Source organism: Haliotis asinina, chromosome 4 (genome assembly GCF_037392515.1).
Source record: "Haliotis asinina isolate JCU_RB_2024 chromosome 4, JCU_Hal_asi_v2, whole genome shotgun sequence".
Taxonomy (NCBI): Eukaryota; Metazoa; Mollusca; class Gastropoda; order Lepetellida; family Haliotidae; genus Haliotis; species Haliotis asinina.
In genome coordinates this window covers 70176260-70203846 of record NC_090283.1, presented here as the reverse complement: position 1 = coordinate 70203846, position 27587 = coordinate 70176260, and the positions used below count along the sequence as shown (strand labels likewise).

Here is a 27587-nt window from a genome sequence, read left to right as displayed (position 1 = left end):
GAAATGTTTGAAGCATGGATATCGTATCGTGAACTTCAGCCAACCTGTGTGAATCAAACTATTCGAACCTTGTATCTGTCTGGGTTTTTTTTTTATTAAAGTAGGTATTGTCTTAGTAATGTCCCGCGGTGTAATTCCCCTTCTTAATATTCACAGGGACTGCATTTGAACGTTCCGTCAAAACTTATTTATTGGAATGCTAGGCAAATATTTTCGTAGCCTTTGCTAGAGTTTGCAGACGACACTGGAAAAACACATTTTGAGTCATCTCACTTCCATCAATTGCATCCGCAAACATCGGCAATTTTCGTGCATTTCGTGATTCCATCTTATTCTAGTTAAAAAAGCAATACCACGAAGTGCCGAAGTGCCGATGTACCGAAGTACCGAAGTGCCAGTACATTGAAGTACATGGTACATTGAAAATAATAGATGAGGGTTTGGTCAATCAGAAAAGACATCCAAGTGTGAGGTAAAATAAGTAACAAAGGGAGAGGGCGCGTACCGCAGTATGAGATGCACCTGGTCTTGTAATATGGTTACTGCACAACTGAATGTTGTCGTTTTTGTTGAGACATCAACGTAACATCTGATGTTTAAGACCTTTAGTCCATAACCCTGGTGCACAAAATGTGCACTCTGTATCTGTGCGCAACTAATTTAGTCATTTAAACACACTCAACAACAACAACAACAACAACAACAACAACAACAATACTATAGACAATAGGAATTTAGTGATATGGTTGAGAACTTTACAACAACAGCGAAATTCTCATATCAGTCAGACAGGAAGAATCTGTGTGTTAGGAGGAAGAAGAAAAATATTTTATTAATGTGTCACATGCTCTTATTCGGTGCATAATGACACCATTAATACGCATTGCATAACATCCGGGCATTTGGCCTGTGAGACACATGTAAACATATATCACAGTAAAACATTTAAAGGTCACATGCAACAAAAAATCAAACATAATTAAAACACAGTTATCATTTATTATATGATATATAAAATGATGAGCAAGAAAAAACAAATATACAAAATTATAAGCGTGTAATCGCAAATCAAAAGTGCAATATTTCGTACTCGGGTTTACCTCCCTCGAAACGAAGCAGCCGCGATACCGAATCCAGTCAGAGCCGGTGGGTGTGCACTCAAGTGTAACGCAGCTTTTTCACTGGCCACTGGTTCATTTGCTAATACCCACAGAAGGCGCATAAGCCCGATAAGTGTTAATTGCATGTGGCCAGTGATTGAATCTGTGTAATTTATATTGTCATTAGCAGACAGACAGGCATACATTTAAGTGTCAGTAAACCAGACATTGAGTTTCCTCTGTCACAGAGTCTGTTTATTACAATCAACATGTTTTTGTGTGTTTTTATTTTATTTTATTTCTTTTTGTTGTTTTTTTATGTAACGAGTAGATTATTTACTTGTTTGTGTACACAACCAAGATTAGACTACTGCTCACGACCTCATACTCCGGGCAGGCATATTGTTTCTAGCTCGGCTTCAGCATAGGTGTTGAAAATTAGTGAATCGTTTGAACTCCGACTTTTTTCATTATTGAACTGGCATATTTGATGACTTATTTCGGTAAGTGCACATTGAAAGCTATCAGAATCTGCAAAGTTGTGTTTTACGTTGCATGTGACCTTTAAGATAAATAATGTTGCACTTACATCACAATTCTTTCACACAAAAGTACGTTAATGCATTTATCAAACACAACCCCGCACACCACAGCTCATCCTGCCTTCCCACACACACCCACCAACACCCACCCCATCCCCGCAGTGTCAGGTATTTAGTCTCCTGTACATGCAGTTGACTAGAGCGGCAAGAGGTTTAACTAATGCTGTGTGTTGTAGCATACACACAAACTGCTGAACGGCAGGCAGCAGCTACAAAGCAGAGTTTAACTGATTCAGGCCCCTGACAAAACTGTATCATAAATCTGAATATACGGGCAGCTGATCAGAAAATGAATCTTATCCTCCACCGAGTGGTTTTTAGGTATGGTTGGTTGTTTAACCCACACTCCGCAATATTGCAGCTTAAATGACAGCGGTCTGTAAATAAGCGAGTTTGGACCAAACAATCCAGTGATCAGTATTACGAGCGTGGTTCATGGCAATTGACAGTACGATAACATGAGTCTGCTTGATCCCGTTAGTTACTTCTTACGAGTATGGGTTGCTGAAGGCCAATTCGGACTCGGATCTTCTCGGGGTGTTAGATATAAAAACACAAACGCCAACATTATAATTTACCTAATCGACCCAACGTCATCGAACCACCTGTAATTTCGGACCCGTAGGTAACGTTTCTTAACAGGGGGCGCTATCCACGTTTGAGGTGGCGAAGCATCCTACTCGAGAACTTTAAAATTAGATACTCTCAGATGCAATTTCCTGCTTTCAAAAAGAAAATGACTCCATTTATCTAATCTCGATTTTTGTATAAATTATCATTTTTCCTGCTACGTTTGAGAAAATCTTTTCATGTTTTTATGAAAAAGTGTCCTTAGATACTTTTTGTTTATTTTTTTTCAACAATCAATGTTTGTGTATTGTGTATCCATTGTTTGTATGTTAATCTTATTTTGTCTGTCTCGTCACGATATGGCTGAAATATTGCCGATGTGACGTTAAACACTAACTCACATATTTTGTCTGTCGTGTCTTTGGTAGTCTTTTGGATTGAATGCAATAATCTGTTCTAATTAAGTCTTTTGTTCATTAATTATCATTAGGCATTGCACAATATACCCTCACTTAATAAGAAAATTTAAGAAAATACCCAACATACTTAAGTATGTAAATTATCAAATACAACAGAGATCATAAAATATTTGTCGCGTTTCCTCACCGCTGTTTTACCTTTCACTCCCAATCCGCAGGTAATCGACGTGATAGGTTTGTGTAACAACTGACGCTCATCTTGACCTGTGACAGATGGCAGGTGCATGCCGTGAAGGTCAAGCGCCTGTCTCTCGAAGATCGATTAGTAAGAAATCAGGATAAGTTATATGAACGATCAGCTCCTATACCGCAATTTCGTTTTGTTTAGGATGTCACAGACATGGATTATAGTTGTGCCAAAAGGGTAAACTAAAGGTCAGTGACTGTATTTTCGCCTTTTCAGACGAAAACATGCATTCTCCTACCCAGAGTTCTATGCGGCGAGTCAGCATGGTATGCTAATCACTGCGCCGGAGTGTAGAAGATTATGCTCTTTTTTCATTGTCCCAATGCCTTGGTGGCACTGAGCCATTCTAGTCTGCCCGATCGTAATCGACGTTTTTGCATTACGTCACAATGAAACCGCCGTCACGGTGCATGTCAGTTGCCACCGCCTCGTACAGCCTGCGACAGTAAACCACTCCGTTGCATCCTGTTTCTTAGTTTGCAGTTGTATCACTCAGCTAACATCACTGGTAGGAACATTACGTTTCTGTTTTCCGATGGATAAAACGTCTCATAGTTTGACAATTTTCCATTGGCACGGTAACGTTCGCAATGCGGAATGTCGCTTGACTACTCAGCTTCATTTCTATGTACTGATTTAAACTTACGTTGGTAGTAGAAATGCTACGTTCATATTGCCCCATGTTGTTTACATCAATGATAGATATAATTAAACTAATCTCAAGAAGGTATTTAACCCGAACGTAAACCGTCATCAAACTGTTTATCATTTGGTTTGTATAGTAACGTTCGTCTTACCGTACGGGGGCAGACACGTCAAAGGAACAGCGCGTCAATTAACGTGGGGGCGAGGATTTTAGATTTAGGGCACCGACACCGTGGTTTGTTTTCTACCTTAGAATAATCGAAATTATCCTTAGAAAATATTAAATTTGGCATCGTAGAGATGATGTAAAGTTTGGCCTACTACAATCCTGGTGCATTAATTATAATTTACTCTTCAAAAAAAGTAGGGGACAATGAACTTACAATTTGGATAGTAAGTGTAAACGTTAAAGGTCACATGCAACCAAAAAATCAAACATCATTAAAACACATTTATCACTTATTAATGATATACAATATACATTGCTGCTTTTAAAAAAAAACAAATAAACAAAATTATAAGCGTACAATCGCGTTTCAAAAGTGCAATATTTTGTACTTGAGCTTACTTCCCCCGAAACGAAGCCCTCGGGAGACCGAACCCAGTCATAACGGGTGGGTATGCACTCAAGTGTAACGACGGCTTCCGATTGGCTGTTTCATTTGCTGATATGCTGAGGGTTCATTGTGTGTACAGAAAGATGATCTGTTTGATGGGCATTTTAGAAAAATAGCCAGTCACAAATAAGTAAGATTCTTTATGGATAACAACTTCTTTTTGTGTACTTGATGCGTCGTTTCAGTATGGATTCATTTACTGTTGTCAAACACAATCATATACACTAAAAGAAGTCGTTATCCATGAAGAATGTATATAGAGATGTTGGGTTTGGAAAATACATGTTCTCTGAATTTGCGCTCGATCCAATAAAAAATCATGTCAGTAGAGATGGTAAACTACTGCGTGGCTGGAATCGGTCATTCGTCCAAGTACAAAACAGGACTTGAAACTGACAAGAGTTTGCACCAGTTTCCGTCAGATCAAGTCATCCGAAAAAAATGAATGTAGTTTGTTTGCAACCCACAGACATAAAAACATGTCATGTGTATCACACGTGCCTAATTACATAATGTGGCAGACACGGGACTCGGGTGCACGAGCTATAAATCAACTTATTTTCTTTATGCCGTATAGTCAAATTGCACGTGGTCAATGATTGAAGCTGTGTATTGCATGTTGTCTTTAGCAGACAGGCAGACAGACATATAGGTGTGAATAAACCAGACACTGAGCTTTCTATGCGACAGAGACTACTTACCACAATCAACAATTTTTTTTACGTAACGAGTAGATTATTTACTTGTTTGTGTACACAACCAAGATTAGACTACTGCTCACGACCTCAGACGCTGGGCATGCATACTGTTTCAAGCTCCGCGAACCTATTCACTGCGCATGCGTTATGGACGCAGCGCAGCACAGCTGTTGAACCAGTTCGGTAGAGAGAACTTTATTTCCTAATTATAATCGTGCTTGTCGATACAAAAATAAGTCTTGAATGGCCTAGTATTTGTGTAGTAACACAAATTCCATGCCTTTTTTAGTAGCCGGTAGGTGGGTAACACATATATTTATGAATACTTTAGCATACTTTCCGCTATTGCTGTTATCACCCCTTACGTCACCGTTCTTACGTAAACACGGGTCACGTGATATACAACACCTGCAATACTGCCATACTGTGAAACGTGAACCACGAATCTTGTGATACACAACATTTGCAATACTGCCATACTGTGTAACGTGAATCAGGGGTCACTTGATACACAACACCCACAATGCTCCCATACTGTGAAACGCAAACCACCTCCCACCACCACAAAAAACAAAACAAATAAATCAGGTAAATCTTGTTAAAGTTTCATTTTTTAAGAAAATAATCCTTGTCATCTCTTTATTGACACTGCCCAAGTGGTGATGACAATAACAAGGAAAACATAGTCATAGAAACACAAAGTTTTGACAGACTGTATTCTACACGTGACGGATGATACACGCCCCACTTCCCCCACCAAACACAACCAAGCACCCCTCAACTAGCGCCCCCTACTACCACCCACCCTTCCACCCGGGATATTATTAACAGATGTGACTTATACATGAAGGTGATGGATATGATATCATGATGTATTTATATCATGATATCATGGATGTCTTTGTCAGTGATTTACAATGTGACGCATGACCACATTTTTCAGGCACGACTTGACTTCTTTCGAACTATTACACTTAGTTCCAAAAAGAACTTATAAAGTGGAAACAGAAAAGCACAGAAAAGTGTACACTTAGAAGCCCACTAAATGGAATGAAAATCGAGTGAGTGAGTGAGTGAGTGAGTGATGTCTTATACCACTTTTAGCAATATTCCAGCAACATCACGGAGGGGTACACAAGTAATGGGGTTCACACATTGTACCCATGTTAGAAACAGAACCCGTGTCTTCGGCGTGACGAGCGAACGCTTTAACAACTGGGGTTGATCCCACCGCCCCTAAATGAGAATCAAGAAAAATGAAATGAAATGTTTAAGGTAGATATATATTACACAGCAATTTCGTTCTATATTTGTGTGTGTTTGTGAAATATGTGTTTACGCTGCTTTTCACTTTGAAACGTCCCGTGAATGCTTATCTGTGTTTTAGCTAGTTTGGCTTGCAATACATTTCATCAATTATCAGTGTTTTTTTATCTCACGTTAATTTCTGCAGTTTTTGTGCAATATTTCCAATAACTAAGAGGTGGAAAGAGTAAAACCATTTAGAATTTGGAAGACAACGGTGACATACTGACTTCTTTGAAAGGAAACATCTTCATATCTTTTGTTGCCATGACCTTTGATGTCAGTACACGAAATCCAAAAGTAAGTCAAACAACAAAAGAAACGCAATTTCCGGGGAAAAAATGAAATCTCATAAAAGTGAGCTTTCATGTTTATGTCTATTATTTAAAGACTTGTCAAAAAGCCAGAGTTGCGTTTCTTTTGCTGTTCAGTATATTTCCCTTTTGGTATGTTTTAACGCAGCAGCACGGGTTCAATGTGTCACAGAACCTTGCACATAATTATATTACATATGAGTGTATACAATGAGTGTTGTAGAACACAAATTCACCGGTTGTATATATACATATATGATCTGAAAAAAGCAATATGGCTTTACTGGATTCCTGCAGAACATCGCCCTGTCGCCCTGGAGTAGATCTGGTGAGCTGGACATTGCCCTATACTCAGCGTCCGACCGGAGTCACAATACATATAGTGGTTCCGCGAGGATGTGACAGGGTGGTAGCCGTCCACGAGCCCGGAGCAGCTGGGGTGACGTTGGTGACAGGGAGCACATGTGCGGGGGTCAGGACACATCTGCTGGTACTGGATATAATCGCCTGGAACAGAGAGTTAGTGAGTGAGCGGGCGAGTGAGTGGGCTAGCTTGTGAGAGGCGTGCGTGAACGAGTGCGTGAACGGGCGACTGGGATAGTTTGTGAGTGAGTGACAGGATAAGAACAGTGAGTGAGTGAAGGACAGTAGATAGGAACTTAGCAGATCTGCAGGTTGGAAAACGATTGAGAGTGAGTGAATGAGCGGGTGAGGTTGTGAGTGAGTGAGAGGGCGACTAGGCTAGTTTGTGACTGAGTGACAGGACCAGTACACAAGAACGGAGCAGGTATCCTGGCTGGAAGACGACTCAGAGCGAGTACGCGGTTTAGTTTGTGAGTGAGAGCGCGACTGATCTAGTTTGGCTAGTTTGTGAGCGAAAGGGTGAGTAGACAAGAACTGTGCAGGTAGGTTGGAAAACGATTGCGAGTGAGTGAGTGAGTGAGTGAGTGGGTGAGCGGACAAGTTTGTGAGTGCAATTACGAGTAGACAGGAAGTGAGCAGAGGCTCCATTCACGAAGCAACCTTCACTAAGGTTAACCTTGATCCCTGCTCCACTTAGTTACTTACGATCACCTTTATGTTTTGTGAAAGGAGGCCCAGATATGCAGGTCGGAAAAGGAGAGTGAGCTTGCGAGTGAGTGTGTGAGCAGGTTAGCTGGCGAGTGAGTGTGTGAACAGGTTAGCTGGCGTGTAATTAGTACAAGAAGACACAGTCATCAATATCCCCCGCATTACCTCCAGTTTCAGTCTAAGTCACACTTGTTGCCATGGAAACGCCCAAAATATTTTTCTCAGAATTCCAAAACTACCGAAAGCCACCAGTACACCACTAGACCACTAGACCAATCTATGTGTCAAGTCTGGTGAAGAAATATTGAACGGAGTTCTACTCCTGAAAAGATAAATGTGCACGGACGGACGGACGGGGTGCATTTAAATACCCACCGCAAAACACGTTGCGGGGGATAATTAGTGAGAAAGTGAATGAATGATATTCCATTATAACCCTAGCGGCGCCATATTAAGAAAACGCAGTGTGTATATCTATAGAAGGAACTATTCAGCGTACCACAGATAGCAGGTGCAAGACAATGTATTTTACTATTGAGAATTGCTTAACATATATATGGATAGATGCTAATCAGTAGTAAAATTCATTGAGATGAATTTAAACATACTCTCACAACTAAACTCGTGGTAAGGCACAAGGAAAAGGACTAACAAAAAGAATACTATTCTTACGAACAGAATACGTATTAACATCTATAAACACGTAAGATGTTTCGTTTACCTCTAACCCATAACGAGGGGAGACAGTCCTGTGATATATCTGGAGGATTACCCCAGCAGGACATGGATCAACGCAATGAGATACTTCATTACCGGAGATCTACACGTGCAGTGAAGAAGATGGACAGAAGTAATACATCAGCATCTCAACGCTCAACAATAATTACATGTGCATACAATAGTGAGACACACGTCTCGCTACAGACAGTGACAACATTCCATTGCTGTAACTAGCCATAATATTTATTGGTTCGTGAACCATTTACGAACATGGGACATCGGCCACGGTGGCTGGGACCCTGGGTCTAGACTTTCGAAGCTCTCTTAGCGCTAAGATAGTCGTAAGCTGATGTTAATGTAGGACTACCTTAGTGCTAAGAGAGCTTCGAAAATCTAGGCCCCGGGATCCGTTTCACAAAGCCCTCGTAAGCTTAAGATCTCGTAACTTTTCTCGTAATATTCGTACCTTCTATACTGTAACATGGGATAGCTATAGAAACTCGTGTTGAAGTATCTGTGTGTGAGTAGTGCGTTTCGTGCGTGACTGAGTTTTGTTCACATGCATTAATTCAAACAAAGACGTAAACAGCAAAAGGAAACCCGCTTACACACTAAATTCCATCCCCGTCCCCCACCCCCTCCTCGAGGAAAAATAGAAAAAATCCCATCTCGAGCAACCCTCTCTGTTATGATTGTTTTAATTTGCATAATGAGAGCATTTTTACTTTTACAAAAACAAATGATCATAGTGATTAATTTAATCCTTGACCCATGTTTTGAGCAACATCGAATGAAAACGTTCATAAACAATGTCATATTTTAGAATAAGCGACCACAGTTTACCAATGGAAAAGGGACGATATTAATATATCCTCGTTAAGAAAGATTGCGTACTAAGTGTAACTCTAGGCTTATCGGGAATGAATTCTGTTAAACTGTAATGCTTTATCAGCTCAAGGTGAAGGTTTGAGTTATGAGTATTATTACCAGTCTTTGATAAATTAAAAGGAAGTAATGTGTAATTGGAACGTTAAGATTATTAAGACTTTGTCATATTTTTAAAACGAATTATGTGCCATCTTGTAAATATAATGTTTGTTTTATGTGCCTTATTCATTGTTATTATTCTTTTACAGATTAAGATTGATATGCAGCAGAGAGGGTTCGGGTGATCCTGGCACAGTCAGGCCGGTGAGGCTCATCATCAGCTCAGGGCCCTCGCCCCCTCTACACACAGCCCAGACAGCGAATGGGACTTCTCCCAGGAAACACTGCCTAGTCGAACCCACCAAGAACTTTCCGGAGAATATAATAATAATAATAATAATCCAATGAGATAATTTACAGAGAGCAGAAGGGGGCGAGAGAGGGATGTTGGGGGTGCAAGGATCAACTTCTTGTACAGAAAATGATTTTGGAAGAGGATAAAACATACCACCGCAACCTCTCCATGTGCTGGATAGACTACAAAAAGGCATACGACTCTGTCCCTCACGAATGGATTCTGAAGTCTCTTCAGTGTATTGACCTCCCTGAGCGACTACTTGATTTACTCAAGTCTTTAATGAGTTGCTGGTCGACTCAACTTGAGATGTACTCGCAAGGAGAGGTGCAGACTTCGGAATCTATTCCAATCAGAAGGGGAATATTTCAGGGGGACTCCTTCAGTCCATTGCTTTTTTGTCTGTCTCTAAATCCTTTGAGTTTTCTGCTCAATAGGGAGGAAGGGTACCATCCCGGACCTCCTCAGCACAGATCTCCAACACCTCTTACTCATCTTCTCTACATGGATGACATCGAGCTCCTTGCCAAAGGAGATACCAATTTGAAAGAACAGGTTCTCCTTGTCGAGTCCTTTTCTAATGATATTGGCATGACATTTGGACTCGACAAATGTAATACTCTTCATTTGAAACGTGGCAAGGTAACTAATGATGGATCGGTCAAGTTACAAGGGGGAGGAGTTATTGAGCATCTTGTGGAAGATCAGGCCTACACCTATCTTGGAATGCAAGTTCGAGACAAGCTCCAGAATGCCCAGATTCAAGATAAACTTCGGGCCGAGTATAAATCTCGTTTAAAGAAAATCTGGAGCTCCGAGCTAAATGCTCGAAACAAAGTCAAAGCCACCAATACTTTTGCTGTGCCAGTCCTCTCCTATTCCTTTGGAGTAGTTGATTGGACAAAACAAGACATCCAGGGTCTTGACCGCCTGACCAGAAGGATCATGTCAGATAACAGAGCACACCACCCTCGTTCGTCTGTTAATCGTTTATATATGCCAATCAATTCTGGAGGTCGGGGTTTGATTAATGTGGAAGCTCTTCATGACAGAGTTTTATTGTGTACTTTTGCACATATTTATTTATCGCGTGATCCTCTGGTGATGCATGTCAAGACTCATGATGAAAGCAAGGAATTCCACAGCTATTTTAAGCGTGCCAGGGTTGTTGGACACAATCTGAAATTTGAAATTGATTTTGTTGATGGCGATGTACTGCTGGACGGTAGAGTGATGGGAGTAAACCAGGTGAAGTCCTTCACCAAGTCTGCCCAGAGTCGGTCCTTTGTGGAGAAGCTGTCTGAGAAACCATTGCATCGAGTGTATATGCAGTGTGTGGAACAGAACAGCAATCCAAGCGACTCCTTCGCCTGGATGAAGTCGGCTGGTCTCAAATGTGAAACTGAGGGCTTCCTTTTTGCTGCTCAGGACCAGTCACTTCCCACTCGCAATCGCCAGAATGTTATTCTTAAAGAAAATATCAATATGAAATGTCGGCTTTGCAATCAATTTACAGAGACTGTCCAACACCTTGTCAGTGGATGCCCTTCCTTGGCACAAACAGCATATCTTAAAAGACATGATGGCATGGCTCGCTGCTTTTATTATCGTCTCCGCCATGCCTGTGGCTTTGACTCCGAGGTCCATCCATGGTACGACCCTGAACATGTCCAGGGCGTCCTGGAAAATGCCAACTACAAACTTCTCTGGAATAGGGCAATATACAGCCTGAGACGAATTCCAGCCAACAAACCTGATCTTGTCCTTTTTGATAAAGCCAATGAAATTATTTATATCATTGAATTTTCTGTCCCTTTTGACAGCAATGTGATTGGCAAGATTCAGGAAAAGCATGATAAATATGCGGACCTCGCCTTTGAAATGTCTCGCTTGCATCCCAAGTACACTGTCGTCAGGCTCCCCATTGTTCTCGGTGCCCTTGGTTTGGTACCTCCTGATCTCTTGGCGCAGATCAGGAGAGTACCCGGGTTCTCCACCGGGAGCACAGCCCTTTTGACAATCTGGGTAATGCAGAAGGCTGCAGTGTTGGGGAGCCTTCATATTCTCCGGAAAGTTCTTGGTGGGTTCGACTAGGCAGTGTTTCCTGGGAGAAGTCCCATTCGCTGTCTGGGCTGTGTGTAGAGGGGGCGAGGGCCCTGAGCTGATGATGAGCTTGACCAGCCTGACTGTGCCAGGATCACCCGAACCCTCTCTGCTGCATTTCAATTTTTAATCTGTAAAAAAATAATAATGAATTTATATAGCGCCTGCTTCCAAAAAAAAAGTATTTGCTCAACGCCTCAATATGGAGGCTCCCGAACACTGCAGCCTTCTGCATTACCCAGATTGTCAGAAGGGCTGTGCTCCCGGTGGAGAAACCGGGCACTCTCCACATCTGCGCCAAGAGATCAGGAGGTACCAAACCAAGGGCACCGAGAACAATGGGGAGCCTGACGGCAGTGTACTTGGGATACAAGCGAGACATTTCAAAGGCGAGGTCCGCATATTTATCATGCTTTTCCTGAATCTTGCCAATCACATTGCTGTCAAAAGGGACAGAAAATTCTATGATATAAATAATTTCATTGGCTTTATCAAAAAGGACAAGATCAGGTTTGTTGGCTGGAATTCGTCTCAGGCTGTATATTGACTTATTCCAGAGAAGTTTGAAAGCATCATTTTCCAGGACGCCCTGGACATGTTCAGGGTTGTACCATGGATGGACCTCGGGGTCAAAGCCACAGGCATTGCGGAGACGATAGTAAAAGCAGCGAGCCATGCCATCATGTCTTTTAAGATATGCTGTTTGTGCCAAGGAAGGGCATCCACTGACAAGGTGTTGGACAGTCTCTGTAAATTGATTGCAAAGCCGACATTTCATATTGATATTTTCTTTAAGAATAACATTCTGGCGATTGCGAGTGGGAAGTGACTGGTCCTGAGCAGCAAAAAGGAAGCCCTCAGTTTCACATTTGAGGCCAGCCGACTTCATCCAGGCGAAGGAGTCGCTTGGATTGCTGTTCTGTTCCACACACTGCATGTAAATACTATGCAATGGTTTCTCAGACAGCTTCTCCACAAAGGACCGACTCTGGGCAGATTTGGTAAAGGACTTCACCTGGTTTACTCCCATCTCTGTACCGTCCAGCAGTACATCGCCATCAACAAAATCAACTTCAAATTTCAGATTGTGTCCAACAACCTTGGCACGCTTAAAATAGCTGTGGAATTCCTTGCTTTCATCATGAGTCTTGACATGCATCACCAGAGGATCATCCGATAAATATGTGCAAAAGTACACAATAAAACTCTGTCATGAAGAGCTTCCACATTAATCAAACCCCGACCTCCAGAATTGATTGGCATGTATAAACGATTAAGAGATGAACGAGGGTGGTGTGCTCTGTTATCAGACATGATCCTCCTGGTCAGGCGGGCAAGACCCTGGATGTTTTGTTTTGTCCAATCGACTACTCCGAAGGAATAGGAGAGGACTGGCACAGCAAAGGTATTGGTGGCTTTGACCTTGTTTCGAGCATTTAGCTCGGAACTCCAGATTTTCTTTAAACGAGATTTATACTCGGCCCGAAGTTTATCTTGAATCTGGGCATTCTGGAGCTTGTCTCGAACTTGCATTCCAAGATCTTCCACAAGATGCTCAATAACTCCCCCCCCCCTCCCCCTCTTGTAACTTGACCGATCCATCATTAGTTACCTTGCCACGTTTCAAAGGATGAGTATTACATTTGTCGAGTCCAAATGTCATGCCAATATCACTAGAAAAGGACTCGACAAGGAGAACCTGTTCTTTCAAATTGGTATCTCCTTTGGCAAGGAGCTCGATGTCATCCATGTAGAGGAGATGAGTAAGAGGTGTTGGGGATCTGTGCTGAGGAGGCCCGGGATGGTAACCCTCCTCCCTATTGAGCAGAAAACTCAAAGGATTTAGAGATAAACAAAAAAGCAAAGGACTGAAGGAGTCCCCCTGAAATATTCCCCTTCTGATTGGAATAGATTCCGAAGTCTGCACCTGCCCTTGTGAGTACATCTCAAGTTGAGTCGACCAGCAACTCATTAAAGACTTGAGTAAATCAAGTAGTCGCCCAGGGAGGTCAATGCACTGATGAGACTTCAGAATCCATTCGTGAGGGACAGAGTCATATGCTTTTTGTGGTCAATCCATCACATGGGGAGGTTGCGGTGATACGTTTTATCCTCTTCCAAAATCATTTTCTGTACAAGAAGTTGATCCTTGCACCCGCAACATCCCTTTCTCGCCCCTTCTTCTTATTATTATTATTCATTCTTTACAGTTCTATCATGACTACGGCATCTTACGACGACTCCCATTTCTTTGTTTTTCTTGTGTATTGAGAGTATATTGAGGAATACTAAACTCAGCTTGACCGTTCCCGCAAAAGCGACACCAAAATTGAGGAGGTTTGGTCTAGACTTCGCTAGCCAAACCCCAGAATCACATCGGACTACATTCGCGTGACGTCACCACAATTGTTTAAATAAACAATATCCACATATAGAAAGTCTAATTAGAACGTCTGCAGATATTTGTGACGTGGTCACTAACCCAGTGCAGAGTCGTCTTGGTAAACAGTGCAGTTCTCCATGTAGAACAATTAATCCTTGGCAAATCTTTATGACGTCATCTGACAGTTCACATCATCACCCTGTCTAACACGGTCATGTGACGTAACACGTATATCAGGCTGGAGGCCCCACACTCGACAGCCTCCCTCGAAATAAACATGGTCATTATCACTAAACAGCCCGCCAAAGAAACTAGTACCATGTTTCAATTTTTAAGTGAGTGCCCACAGTCTTTATAAACTACCGGACAAAAGAAAGTTATCACTTTTAAATTAGTTGTATAAAAAGAGAAAGATGGAAACAGGTTTGATCCCAAGTAGAAAATATTCGCCCAAATGCAAATGTTCCCAAGAACAACACAGCTTCCCGAACGCAGCATTTCAAATCATGCGTTTTGCAAAACATGAAAAACGTGTCTTCGGGACATTGGTCGAAATGCACGTGCATGATTGTAGCATAAATACCGACGTTGGACAGAACAAGCATACAGTTAGCAAAAACCTATCAACAATATGCCCAGACTTACACTGGCGCAACGAGACAGAGCATTTGGTACGGCGAATATGCGGACTTCTCAACGTCACCTGGCAAGAACCTTAACTGCAGCCAGGTCACCATCAGCAAGTTGCTAAACCGCTACCGGCAGACAGCTCAGACTCAAGACTGACCAAGATCGGGAAGCCCGAGAGTGGTAACACCAGCCGAAGACCGCTACATCCGACAGATTCACCCCCGGAACAGATTCGTGACGGCGACGTCAACGGCGGCGACGGCACTAGGGCATGCCATCAGCAGGCGAACTGTCCTTCGGCGACTTCGTGTAGCCGGGATACGAGCCTACCGATCCTTTAGTGGAATGGCCTTGACCCGTCAACACCGTGAACGCAGACTGCGATGGGCATGAACTGTGTGTCGGTGGCAGCGACGCGACTGGGAAAGGGTGCCCTTTACAGATGAAAGTCGGTTCTGTCTCTTCAGCAACGATGGCAGGGTTAGAGTTTTTCGACGAAGGGGCGAGCGACTGGCACCGAACTACGTCAGAGAAGTTCAACCAGTTGGAGGTGGGGTGGCATTTGTGGCCAGGTGACAACACCGTTGGTTATCATCCGTGGAAATTTGACTGGTCAGCGATACATGGATGAAGTGTTGAGACCTGTTGAGGTGCCCTTTATTCAACAGCAGCCAAGAGGGTTACTTTTGCAGCACGACAACGCAAGGCCTCACACCGCCAGGATTGTTCGAGAGTACCTCAACAATGTTAACGTCAACGTATTGCCTTGGCCAGCGTGTTCTCCAGACATGAACCCCATTGAACATCTGTGGGATCACCTTGATCGTCAGTTGAGACAGCATGTTCCACCTCCAGTGAACCGACAGGAACTCGAACAGACTCTATTGAACCTATGGAACAGGATTCCTGTTGACGTTATCCGCCGTCTGACGACGTCAATGAGGAGGCGTGTGTTGGCGTGTATTGACGCCCAGGGGAGTCACATTGATGAAGTGTTTCTTGATTTTTGTGCCATAAAATGACTCTTTATGACCTTTTTGAAAGAACTGTGATTCGTGTAATATTTACATCGGACCCCTTGACTCTTTCTTCGTGTATTGCGGGAGAATACAAAATAACATGACAATGAATTTTCATTCGAATTATCAGAAAATGATTTCTGTCAATACATCAGTTATCTGAAATCTCATATACGCTACTGTTTTAACTGTTGAGCCAATTAAAGTTGGTGATAACTTTCTTTTGCCCGATAGTTTACTTACCTAGAGTTAAATGGCTTTCACTGGGCTGTAATGAAACATGCTGAGAGAAACAAATTCAAACGTCCCTTTAATATCTTCAACTTGTCGTCATCACCTTTCAGTAATGCTGTGGTAAGAAATCTGAGAATAAATAAAGGAGAACTGCCATGAAGTGATGTTCCCTTATTTGTTTCCTAAGCATATGTTTCAGACGTTGAAATCCATACCAGATAATATGAATATTTGAATTATGAGGCTGAATTATAGAGGTAGGAATCGAGCGATCATGGTCTGCTGCATTGGGAGGGTTTTTGGTCGTTTTGTGATAATCATGCAGAAAATCATTTTCGAGTGTGACATTACACTTTTAGTTTATGCTCAAAACAAGCGAAGACAACCCAAGCTCTGTACATGATAAATCTGTTTCGACCATTTTTGTACATTAGAGGTTTATTACAGAGAATGCTGAGAAAAACAAATTACCCAAGTTCCTATTTTTAGATCAGAAGTATTTTTCAAAGTCCAGAGGAACAGAAACTCCTCTTGCGGAATAAGGCGGAGAGAGCCGAGCAAACTCGAGGGTTTTTTCCTACTGTTTAAAACAATGCTCCACGTAGTTCGATGTTGTAGCACTTTACTATCTTTGCTATCATAATGTGACTGGATGACTATATTTTAAAGTAAGTTGGGGTGCACACTATTGAGAAAACGTTTTCAGGAAACTTGCAGGACAGAAGAGGGTGTGGGTGTGACAGGGTGATGGTTGGGGTGGGGTGTGTGTGAGAGTGTGTGGCGCACCCCTGTTCTACCAGAGTCACCACGAGTTTCATTCAAATTTTTTATGCTTTTAAAGTTAACAGACACAATTGTTTTCCATCTTAATTTTAATTTTACTTACTTAAAAACCGCCCCGTTTGCCACCAAATCGCCACCAGAGCAATTATAAGTAATGTCTCATATACGGGTACAACTAGAAAGTTTTCGAAAAAAACCCGTCAAAGCGTTAGAAGTCCTGTATTTAGACACCATCGGGTGTGTTCACTATGGGTTTCTCCATCATCTGTGAATGACGCACTTAAAGCATTAATGAGTTGGGTCAATTAATTTGAGTCGGGTCAGCTAACTAATTAAGGTATGCATACTACATGCAGCTAGTGTAATTAGCATTATTATAGCCAGGGGAAATTGATTTTGAAAATGACCTTTGTTAAAAAGAAAAAAACACTCTGGCAAATGGCTATATATCCCGGGTGGCATTATACCCAGGGTACTATATGGGCAGGGAATCCGTTCTGACAAAAACATGGCATTATATCCAGGGTATTATATGGATAGGAAGTCCGTTCTGACAAAGACATGGCATTATATCGAGGGTGGCATTATATCCAGGGTGGCATTATAACCAGGAACATTGTAACCCGGATGCACTGTATATGGATATCAGTTCTTTATTTGTAATCTTTCTAACCTATTTCATCAAAATCAAAATCAAAATCAGAAGCTGTCTGCACCAATCAGTGCTCAGATTACATTTCACAAATGGCATTACGTCATGTGGTATAGCGTTACCTGTTGAACCCAATGTCCACCTATCTTGAACAGAGGGCGTCATATAAAAATCACGCGTGACGTATTATTGAGACTTCCGGGAGTTATAATGGTGTAGATTTATTATTTGAGTAAACATGGACATGCGTGACCACAACAACGCATGCCGGCCTCTATGTCTACCGTTGATTTAGGACCGTGGTCTATGACAGACTCGCGATAGTATGACCGTAAGGAAATGTCGACCAGACAAGGATGGGTGAATAGATAACAAAGAGCGTTTGTTTTACTCATATTAATTCCCTTTTTCGCATGCGGCGCGATACCTATGATGCATGCGAGATGCGATCAAAAATCGTAGAATCATCAAGAAAACGACACAAATGCAGTTATATTTATGCTTTATATTTCGACATATTATCTGTGATTCTAAAGCATCTTGGTTTTGCTATGTTCCAGTCTCACAATCCTCATTTTGTTTGACCTTTAAACTTGGTACCCCCTAACAACGCAAAATCTACAATAAATGCATCACAAACTGCAGGAAACAAAATATGCAAGAAATATTTTGTGTGTTTGAGATTGATAGAATTCCCCCCAGAATAACACTTTGATATTAAAGTTAATAAAACAGCAATTTAAAAGAACAATTAAAAGTGACCCCCTCTCCTTCGTGTTGCCTGAAAGAACATGTTTGAGAGATACCATCCATCCCTTTTCTGATGACGTCAGCATAAGAACATAACTCATTCTAACGTTTCCACTATTCATACATGGTGCCAGGAGCCAACTAAACACTAAATGGTCACACAAATGTCAGCTCACAATATATTGTAAACAGTACCAGCTTAAATACCTGGACACAATGTTTTAGGAAGATTAAAATGTGTGTGTGCTTAAAAACAGCCTCCAACTACAAATGAATTAAGCAATCCAAATCTGTGACTGTTGGTTATGACGCGATGTCATCCAATACTATACTGAACACATTTCATATGATATAGTCTGAGGGGATACCATTATCCATGAGGTACCAAATGATAGATCGTTTTTCTTTTTCTGGAGTTTTGTAGACATATTTTACGTAATGTGTTGTGATGACTCGTTAACAACATTACACACATATGTGAAATTTGGGTATGACTTTGCTGAAGATTCCATCAAAACAAAATGTGTTTTCAAACATTGGACATCGAGAATACAGTCGGTCTGCGTACTTATTTATCTACCCTCTTATTTGTATCCCTGATACAGGTACGACTGACAGCAGTACAGGTACTGACTCCCATGGAGTACTCGTACTGCTGTCAAGGCTTCTTCGATGTGTTTCTGTGGGTGTTCCTCGAGGACAGAAAACTTTATGATGGCTCTGTACTCACGTTTATCCATTTCTGCCGTTTGAATAGGGGTACATGTGGTAAGATGTCACGTGACCGGAAACATGCATGTCAGTATTATGTTTATGTGCATGATATAAAGATATCTTCAATTTTATACAGTTACTGTTGTCATGCACTTGGCAGAAGTAATTTAGACTGAAATGTTTTGATATCTCCTCGTATACCTATGACGCATGAACTCACATGCATGACGCATGGGCATTTGTGGACATACGATGCATGCACACGTGTATATCCATTATGCCTGCATCTGTATACCTGATGCATATACACATATCGGCTGCAGGTACATGACAGATGCAGCGTTGCATCCCTGTTTCAAATTGCATCTTCGTATTGTTAACTTCCCGCTAACTGAACTTTTAGCTTAAACTTAGTGCTCTCGGAAGAGATGACGGAAATCGAGCGAATTCAAAGTACACGCTGATCGATAAAATGTGGTACGAATCCTCTGTTCCAGCATCTCCTGAGGAGACCTCACCATACGTGCCCGCATGTTTTCATGAGAAACAATCGCCAAGCCGTTTGCACTTGTCCCCATCTCTGTTTCGTCAGTGTTTCATAAAACACGCACTTAAATAATTATCAGTATGTATAGTAATACTTTAATGTTTTAGTCTTGTATTAACAAGTTCAACATTTTTATGTGGATTCTAAGTAATTATAGTTTCTCATAGGTCCAGGTAGTCTACATTTTTATGTGAATTTTGTAAGATTCTAACATGATAATTGTTTGCCACGGGACACGTCAATAAACTAGTTTGTATCTTTCTATCATAAACACATGCTCGTGACATATCCGGAATAGTACACAAGACGTTGCTTTCAAATGAAATTGAAAAGGGTTTTGTCGCCTTTTCACTAGCTGCAGCTTAAACAACACATATGCATAAATCTTAATACATACTTTTATTACATACGACGGCGAACATATCGGGATTCATATTGTTCATACGATGCCCTAGGGCAAAGTATCACTTTGTCATGGTAACGTGACGTCACGAACAATGTCCTGACGTCACGGTTTTTATGACGTTGCGTTCTACGTGACAGTGGGTAGACAGCCCATGTCTGAAAGTAGATTTGGGTTTATTTTTTCACAGTAACGACTTCGGTAATAAACAGAGCATTATATTCGTGCCCATAACATACATACACTCGTGCCTGCTCCGGAAGTACCAACATTTAGGTACTCGTGTCTTAAACATAGTAAGACATAGACACTCATATAATATGCTCTGTATAAGATAATGTCAGGAAGAAAATCTACTTACATGGAGCCACGGGCATGGGTCTCTTGCCACACTGCACCAATTTGAAGTGCAAACATCTTCCATGGACATCTGAGAAAAGCTGCGGGTACGGACACTCCATAACGTATTTGACGTACTCGACGCTACTGGTAGACTGGGAACAGTCGAAATACTGGGAACAGCTCAGTTGACTTGGCAGTTTTGCACTTGGATTCCATTTACACATGTGATCGAATCGACCTGTGGTATGAAAATGTTAAAGAAAAGTATACATAAAGACGTAAAGATATTGAGTGACTATCAAACTGTCACAATATGCTTTAATGATGATCAGATCACTTTAGGTATAAGCATGATGGTGAACCCCACGGGATTTGATTGCATGTTGTTTAATGCCGCACTCGACCACATCCTAGATATATGGCCGAGGGTTGTAATGGAGTTTGGACTGGTCTTGACAGACCTCCGCCATATAGCTGGAATATTGCTGAGCGCGACGTAAAACTAAACTCACACACTCGCACTGTGACACGTCATATTTGCACAAGACACGACTTACAAAACTTGTGTGACCGATGAACATATAAGCCAGCAACAAAATTATCATTAAATCATCATTACACGTTATTCCATTGTCTGCTATGGCAGCCAGGCAATAACACTGGTCCCTGTGCCATACACAGGGTTTTAACGTGCATTATAAAAATCCCTATCCACTTGGAAATAAACTGAATTTACAACCTTTCATTAATTTGGGGTGTCGTCATTGTGACCACGACTATTCCCCTTTTTTGTCATAGCAATGCTGTGGCTAGGTAAAAACAATGTGGTTTAAGATTTCCGGTCTATTTTTGTGGAGAATCGAACCCAAGCATTCTGCGTGACGAGTGACCGCTTTGGCCACCAGGCTACCCACACCCCCAGCTACTCCTGAAACATTATGATCTTACCCAGAGGATTGTTAGAGCAATGCCTAAGGTCCACCTTGTGGGGCCAATCACACAGACCATTTGCTCTGCTATACACCGTCCCGGGGGGACACTGAAACGGATAGGCCTTGCCAGTGTTACACATGATGTACGCCCCACAGTCCCAAGGGTTGTAACGAGGGTACACCCCTTCCTCTGCGCACATGTAGACAAACATTGGCATTTCACCGACAAAACTCGTGACACCCGAGAAACATTGGGTCAAGATCAGGACTATCAGTTGTGTTACAGGACCCATGTCTCGTTCTGAAAGCAAGAAAGGAAAATGATATATACTCAGCAGCAAAAGAAACGCAACTCTGTTTTTTTTCAAGTTTTTAAATGGAAAACATAAACACGAATGCTTATTTATATGAGATTCATGAACGTTTACTTTAACGATGTTTGCGTTCTTTTGCTGTTCAGTATAATATAGATTATTTAAACATGAATGTATGTGTATTGCTAATTTCATAGACGTAAAATTATACTTTTTTATGAACAAAAATGTTCAGGATCTACACAGCTTGGATACGGTGACATGTCTGAGCCAAGTGAGTAACACCTTACGACTTAATATTCTGCTTGATATGATTCCAGCTGGGAACCTTCCTGGATCTTTTAACTTGTGGCTATAATTGATGTTTTTATTCGTGAAGCAATGTTTAGAACCTAAAGTCTTTGAGATGATGAATCTGGAGAGTTGCTGATCTAGACTGCAAAGGTACCGAAAACCTTTGACATGTGCAGGTGTGTAGTCTTCCCAATTCACCCATGACAGATATATATTGTGAGGTCCTTATGGCATGTGAGGGTTCACACTTGTGTTGGATTAACGTATTCCTAAGAATAAATATTTGACTGTATTGGATCACTTTTCTCCACCCTATCAGTGACATAGACAGGAGCACGCCGATGTTTTCACTGTGTTAGCCTTTTCAGCTGGCGATACTGCTGACAGTGGTGCGACAACCACTCCTTTCATCTCCATCAACAGATAGTCACTAGTCACTTTCATGTCTGCAGAAATATGCTGTCTCACAAACAATGAATGAATACAATGCACTAGACACATGCTAGATATCCTTTTTCAGGCTGATGAATGTACAGCCACTGAAAGTTATTGTAAACGGTATCATCTGCACCAGTTCAAGTAGAACGCATTGTGTTAAGATCTTGTTGTGGGAGTAGAAAATGTCTGCAAAATTTGAGCTTGGTTTAGCATTACCAGAGTCAAATGTATGGGTCGGACACACCTACGACATTGATAACATTAAGGCCACGTCATTATCAGGTTTAGTTTACGTCTAGGTAACGGTCTTGTACTGACAGTCTTAAAATGAATAATGACAACCCCCAAAATTCCATGGAGATAATGAGTTCAAAGCCTCACATGCATATCTCCTGCCGTTGCTACTGAGAGCTCCCAATAAAACAGCAGTTCACAATGACTCGCGATTCGTTGACGTACGGACAACTACAAAAGATAATGATGACTGAACAATAGTTTGCACACTAACTCGAAACGTACATGTTCTTGCCAGTATAGTATGGTGCATGGCTCCATAACCCTAAATACGCTCAGTACAGTATTGTCTCTTGACTGTTTTAAGAGAGTGTGTTTGGTTTAATGCCCGTTTCAAGACTATTTCAGTTTTGTCAAGAACTGTTAGCATGGTTTTGAAGGAAAGCAATCTAGCGATCTAGACTGTCTCACAGTCCCTGAACCACATTATTTTCCTTACAGCCTAGCCCTCCCTGCAATGTAGTCTCTCACAGTCCCTGAACCACATTATTTTCCTTACAGCCTAGCCCTTCCTGCAATATAGTCTGTCTCACAGTCCCTGAACCACATTATTTTCCTTACAGCCTAGCCCTTCCTGCAATGTAGTCTGTCTCACAGTCCCTGAACCACATTATTTTCCTTACAGCCTAGCCCTCCCTGCAATGTAGTCTCTCACAGTCCCTGAAACACATTATTTTCCTTACAGTCTAGCCCTTCCTGCAATGTAGTCTGTCTCACAGTCCCTGAACCACATTATTTTCCTTACAGCCTAGCCCTCCCTGCAATGTAGTCTGTCTCACAGTCCCTGAACCACATTATTTTCCTTACAGCCTAGCCCTCCCTGCAATGTAGTCTCTCACAGTCCCTGAACCACATTATTTTCCTTACAGTCTAGCCCTCCCTGCAATGTAGTCTCACACAGTCCCTGAACCACATTATTTTCCTTACAGTCTAGCCCTCCCTGCAATGTAGTCTCTCACAGTCCCTGAACCACATTATTTTCCTTACAGTCTAGCCCTTCCTGCAATGTAGTCTGTCTCACAGTCCCTGAACCACATTATTTTCCTTACAGCCTAGCCCTCCCTGCAATGTAGTCTGTCTCACAGTCCCTGAACCACATTATTTTCCTTACAGCCTAGCCCTCCCTGCAATGTAGTCTCTCACAGTCCCTGAACCACATTATTTTCCTTACAGTCTAGCCCTCCCTGCAATGTAGTCTCTCACAGTCCCTGAACCACATTATTTTCCTTACAGTCTAGCCCTCCCTGCAATGTAGTCTCTCACAGTCCCTGAACCACATTATTTTCCTTACAGTCTAGCCCTCCCTGCAAGGTAGTCTGTCTCACAGTCCCTGAATCACATTATTTTCCCCGCAGCCTAGCTCTCCCTGCAATGTAGTCTCTCACAGTCCCTGAACCACATTATTTTCCTTACAGCCTAGCCCTCCCTGCAATGTAGTCTCTCACAGTCCCTGAACCACATTATTTTCCTTACAGCCTAGCCCTCCCTGCAATGTAGTCTCTCACAGTCCCTGAACCACATTATTTTCCCCGCAGCCTAGCCCTCTATGCAATGTAGTCTGTCTCACAGACCCTGAACCACATTATTTTCCTTACAGTCTAGCCCTCCCTGCAATGTAGTCTCTCACAGTCCCTGAACCACATTATTTTCCTTACAGCCTAGCCCTCCCTGCAATGTAGTCTGTCTCACAGTCCCTGAACCACATTATTTTCCTTACAGTCTAGCTCTCCCTGCAATGTAGTCTCTCACAGTCCCTGAACCACATTATTTTCCTTACAGCCTAGCCCTCCCTGCAATGTAGTCTGTCTCACAGTCCCTGAACCACATTATTTTCCTTACAGCCTAGCCCTCCCTGCAATGTAGTCTGTCTCACAGTCCCTGAACCACATTATTTTCCTTACAGCCTAGCTCTCCCTGCAATGTAGTCTGTCTCACAGTCCCTGAAACACATTATTTTCCTTACAGCCTAGCCCTCCCTGCAATGTAGTCTCTCACAGTCCCTGAACCACATTATTTTCCTTACAGCCTAGCCCTCCCTGCAATGTAGTCTCTCACAGTCCCTGAACCACATTATTTTCCTTACAGTCTAGCCCTCCCTGCAATGTAGTCTCTCACAGTCCCTGAACCACATTATTTTCCTTACAGTCTAGCCCTCCCTGCAAGGTAGTCTGTCTCACAGTCCCTGAACCACATTATTTTCCCCGCAGCCTAGCTCTCCCTGCAATGTAGTCTCTCACAGTCCCTGAACCACATTATTTTCCTTACAGCCTAGCTCTCCCTGCAATGCTAAAGCCCTAAATGAAGAAAGTATAGATTTCTTCTGGTTCAGGACACTCACAATTCACAAGAGGTCCTTTCCAAATTCAATGGGTCTTAATGGGTTTACTATAAACAAATATGTATATACAGGGACTAAGAGTTAATCTAGGCAGACGTTTATAAGGTTGTTGAAATCCCTGAAGAGAGATATCGTATTAGAATCCAACTCACTCTCTCACCAAAGTAGAAAAATAATACATAAGCATAACAAACGCACAGAAAGATTGAAACACAATTAAAGAAAATTATATTCTCTTTGAGTAAAGAAAGGGAGTAGAATTAAGACCCTTACCTCAAGCAGTACTGGGACGGAATGAACAATTACTCGTATAACAATAGATAAAACAGGGCCGTAGCCATCACCCTGTCATGCCCCTCGTTCAATACGTCAAGACAGTCAAATGCATTATCAGTAGTGCGTACACTTCCTCAGTCGTCATTTTGCTGCAGAGGCTGCTGTCAGAGTTGGGATGTATTTATAACATGCCATGCTGACATATATCCTGGGTATAACACGTGTCGGGATAACGGGGGATGACGTTTGCAGGGCTATGTATTTATGCATTCGTGCGTGCACGTGGCCTTACTACAAAAAATAGAAACAGGCAGATTTATTGTCTTTCATGGCTTTGCTGGAAGGTATTCGGTATATATACTTCGCAAAAGACAGACTGTCGGACGGAATGTATTCAGTATTTTAGACATGTCACACATGTCGATAATTTTTAATATCTGGAAAAATAATCATTATACTTTCTCACAGTCGCGTTTGGAAACTTTTGATAGAACACTTGCATTCTGAATAAACTATATTTTTTAAAGGATTTTTTTTCTATTTGGGAGTATACTTCCTAAGGAGCGAACGCTTTACCCATTGGGCTAACTCACAGCCCCTTTTGCATTCATACAAGGCTCGAGTACAGACGCGAAATATTAAACTTCTACAGACAATTCAACTATGAAAAAGAAATAGATTGTAGTGGAACCTATCTCTCCTGACACAGAGTACGCCTGTATACCACTGATCAAGTGATCGGTGACCACAACATCAAGTGACTTGATGTATTCAGTACACGCTCACTGAAAACATATAATACCTGCTAAATCAACATACCTTTAAATTGGGTTTGTGACCTGAGCAAGCAAAATCAAAGCCCGATTATTGTTATCATTATACTAGGATACTTATATCCTCGCAACCAATACATGCTCAAGGCCCTCTTCATAATTAGTCACCTCAAAAACGTTTCTACCTAAATATTTTTGACATATATATACTGTCGATCCACGTACACACTTAACTGACGCTTAAGATCCCCTTAAAACTGAAGCATATGTCTTTCCTATCAGTGCCCTGACATGTCTCTTTTCTCTCTGTGACAAACATGACTTGACGTAAACGTTAAATTCACCACTAACGTCATGGCAGATGTCACTACAACGCCCCCTATACGTCCATCATTACATAACACGAACACCTGGTTGATGTGGTAACCATTGGCAACTAATCATGGGGGACTTTAGAAGAAATGCATAATCTTTTCAATCAAACGTCATGACATTAGCAATTCGATCTCTGATCTGTAATGTTTGTTTGCACTCAACATCATACCTTCAATTGTTCCCCCACAGCAGTTTTGATTGGCAAGTTTGTTTTGAAAGCCGCATGACTTAGGGGTCACACTTTGTCACATATTCTAAAAACAGACCACAATATATTCATGCTCCAAATTTCTGAAGTTATGACTCCAAAAACAATATAAGTTGTCAGTTTTCTACGTCAGCATCAGAATTTGCATATTATGTTTTCTCATTTTGGAAACTCCCCATATATATCAGATTTTTAATTTAAGTTTACCTAATTGCAATGTGAAAGGTTACAGCCAGTTGTCACTGTCTGTGGTTATTTCATGACACGTCAACTTGTTCCTTGAAAATATAAGCCGTTATATACACTGCCCAGCAAAAGTCATTTTAAGCACTCACTATATAGTCTTTGAAGGGCATTTATATGCTATTGCATCGAAGATTGATTTCACCACTAACTTTGGGAAGCCAACTGCAAACTTTATGCAGATATATTTCACGTGGATCATGTATCAAAGTACTGAACAGTATGTTCGAATATCGCACATGTGAACAGCTACGTTTTGCTGTACGTTTGTTATAATACACCAATTTTCATCATTTACTGACCTCAATCGTTTTTCTCAAATTTACGAATTTGTTTTGCAATACATCACTTCATGTGTAAACATTACTTGTGTGACAGTACGGAATATTTTGCAAAATTCACTTTAGAACAGTTGACTGATGCTACCTTTTAGCCAGTGATTCTAAACATTTGATGGGTAGTGTAGCTGGAATACTGCTGAATGAGGCGTAAAACAACAACTGTTTAGAACAACAACTTGTATCTGACTGAAGCGAGTGGTTACCTTTAAATGGGTGATTCCAAATATTTGATGGGTAGTGTAGCTGGAATACTGCTGAATGAGGCGTAAAACAACAACTGTTTAGAACAACAACTTGTATCTGACTGAAGCGAGTGGTTACCTTTAAATGGGTGATTCCAAATATTTGATGGGTAGTGTAGCTGGAATACTGCTGAATGAGGCGTAAAACAACAACTGTTTAGAACAACAACTTGTATCTGACTGAAGCTAGTGGTTACCTTTGAATGGGTGATTCCAAATATTTGATGGGTAGTGTAGCTGGAATACCGATGAGTAAAACGACAAGGAACCCAAATGTTTGATAATGTGCACCAGTTAGATACGAATAAAAATGTCAAATGACATAAAGGGACTGTGAAGCATACCTGTCCGTAGTGTAGCCAATCCACA

The 27587-nt window shown here is 41.6% G+C and overlaps 1 protein-coding gene across 1 annotated transcript; it reads right to left on the bottom strand.

The window, feature by feature from the left end:
- Positions 1–5767: 5767 nt before the first annotated feature.
- LOC137282683 (uncharacterized) lies at positions 5768–27587 on the bottom strand. Its single transcript, XM_067814469.1, has 4 exons — positions 27563–27587; positions 21099–21383; positions 20170–20388; positions 5768–7024 (listed from the first exon to the last, which is right to left on the bottom strand). The coding sequence occupies exons 2-4, from the start codon at positions 21373–21375 to the stop codon at positions 6798–6800; spliced, it is 723 nt and encodes a 240-aa protein (XP_067670570.1). The 5' UTR covers positions 21376–21383; positions 27563–27587; the 3' UTR covers positions 5768–6797.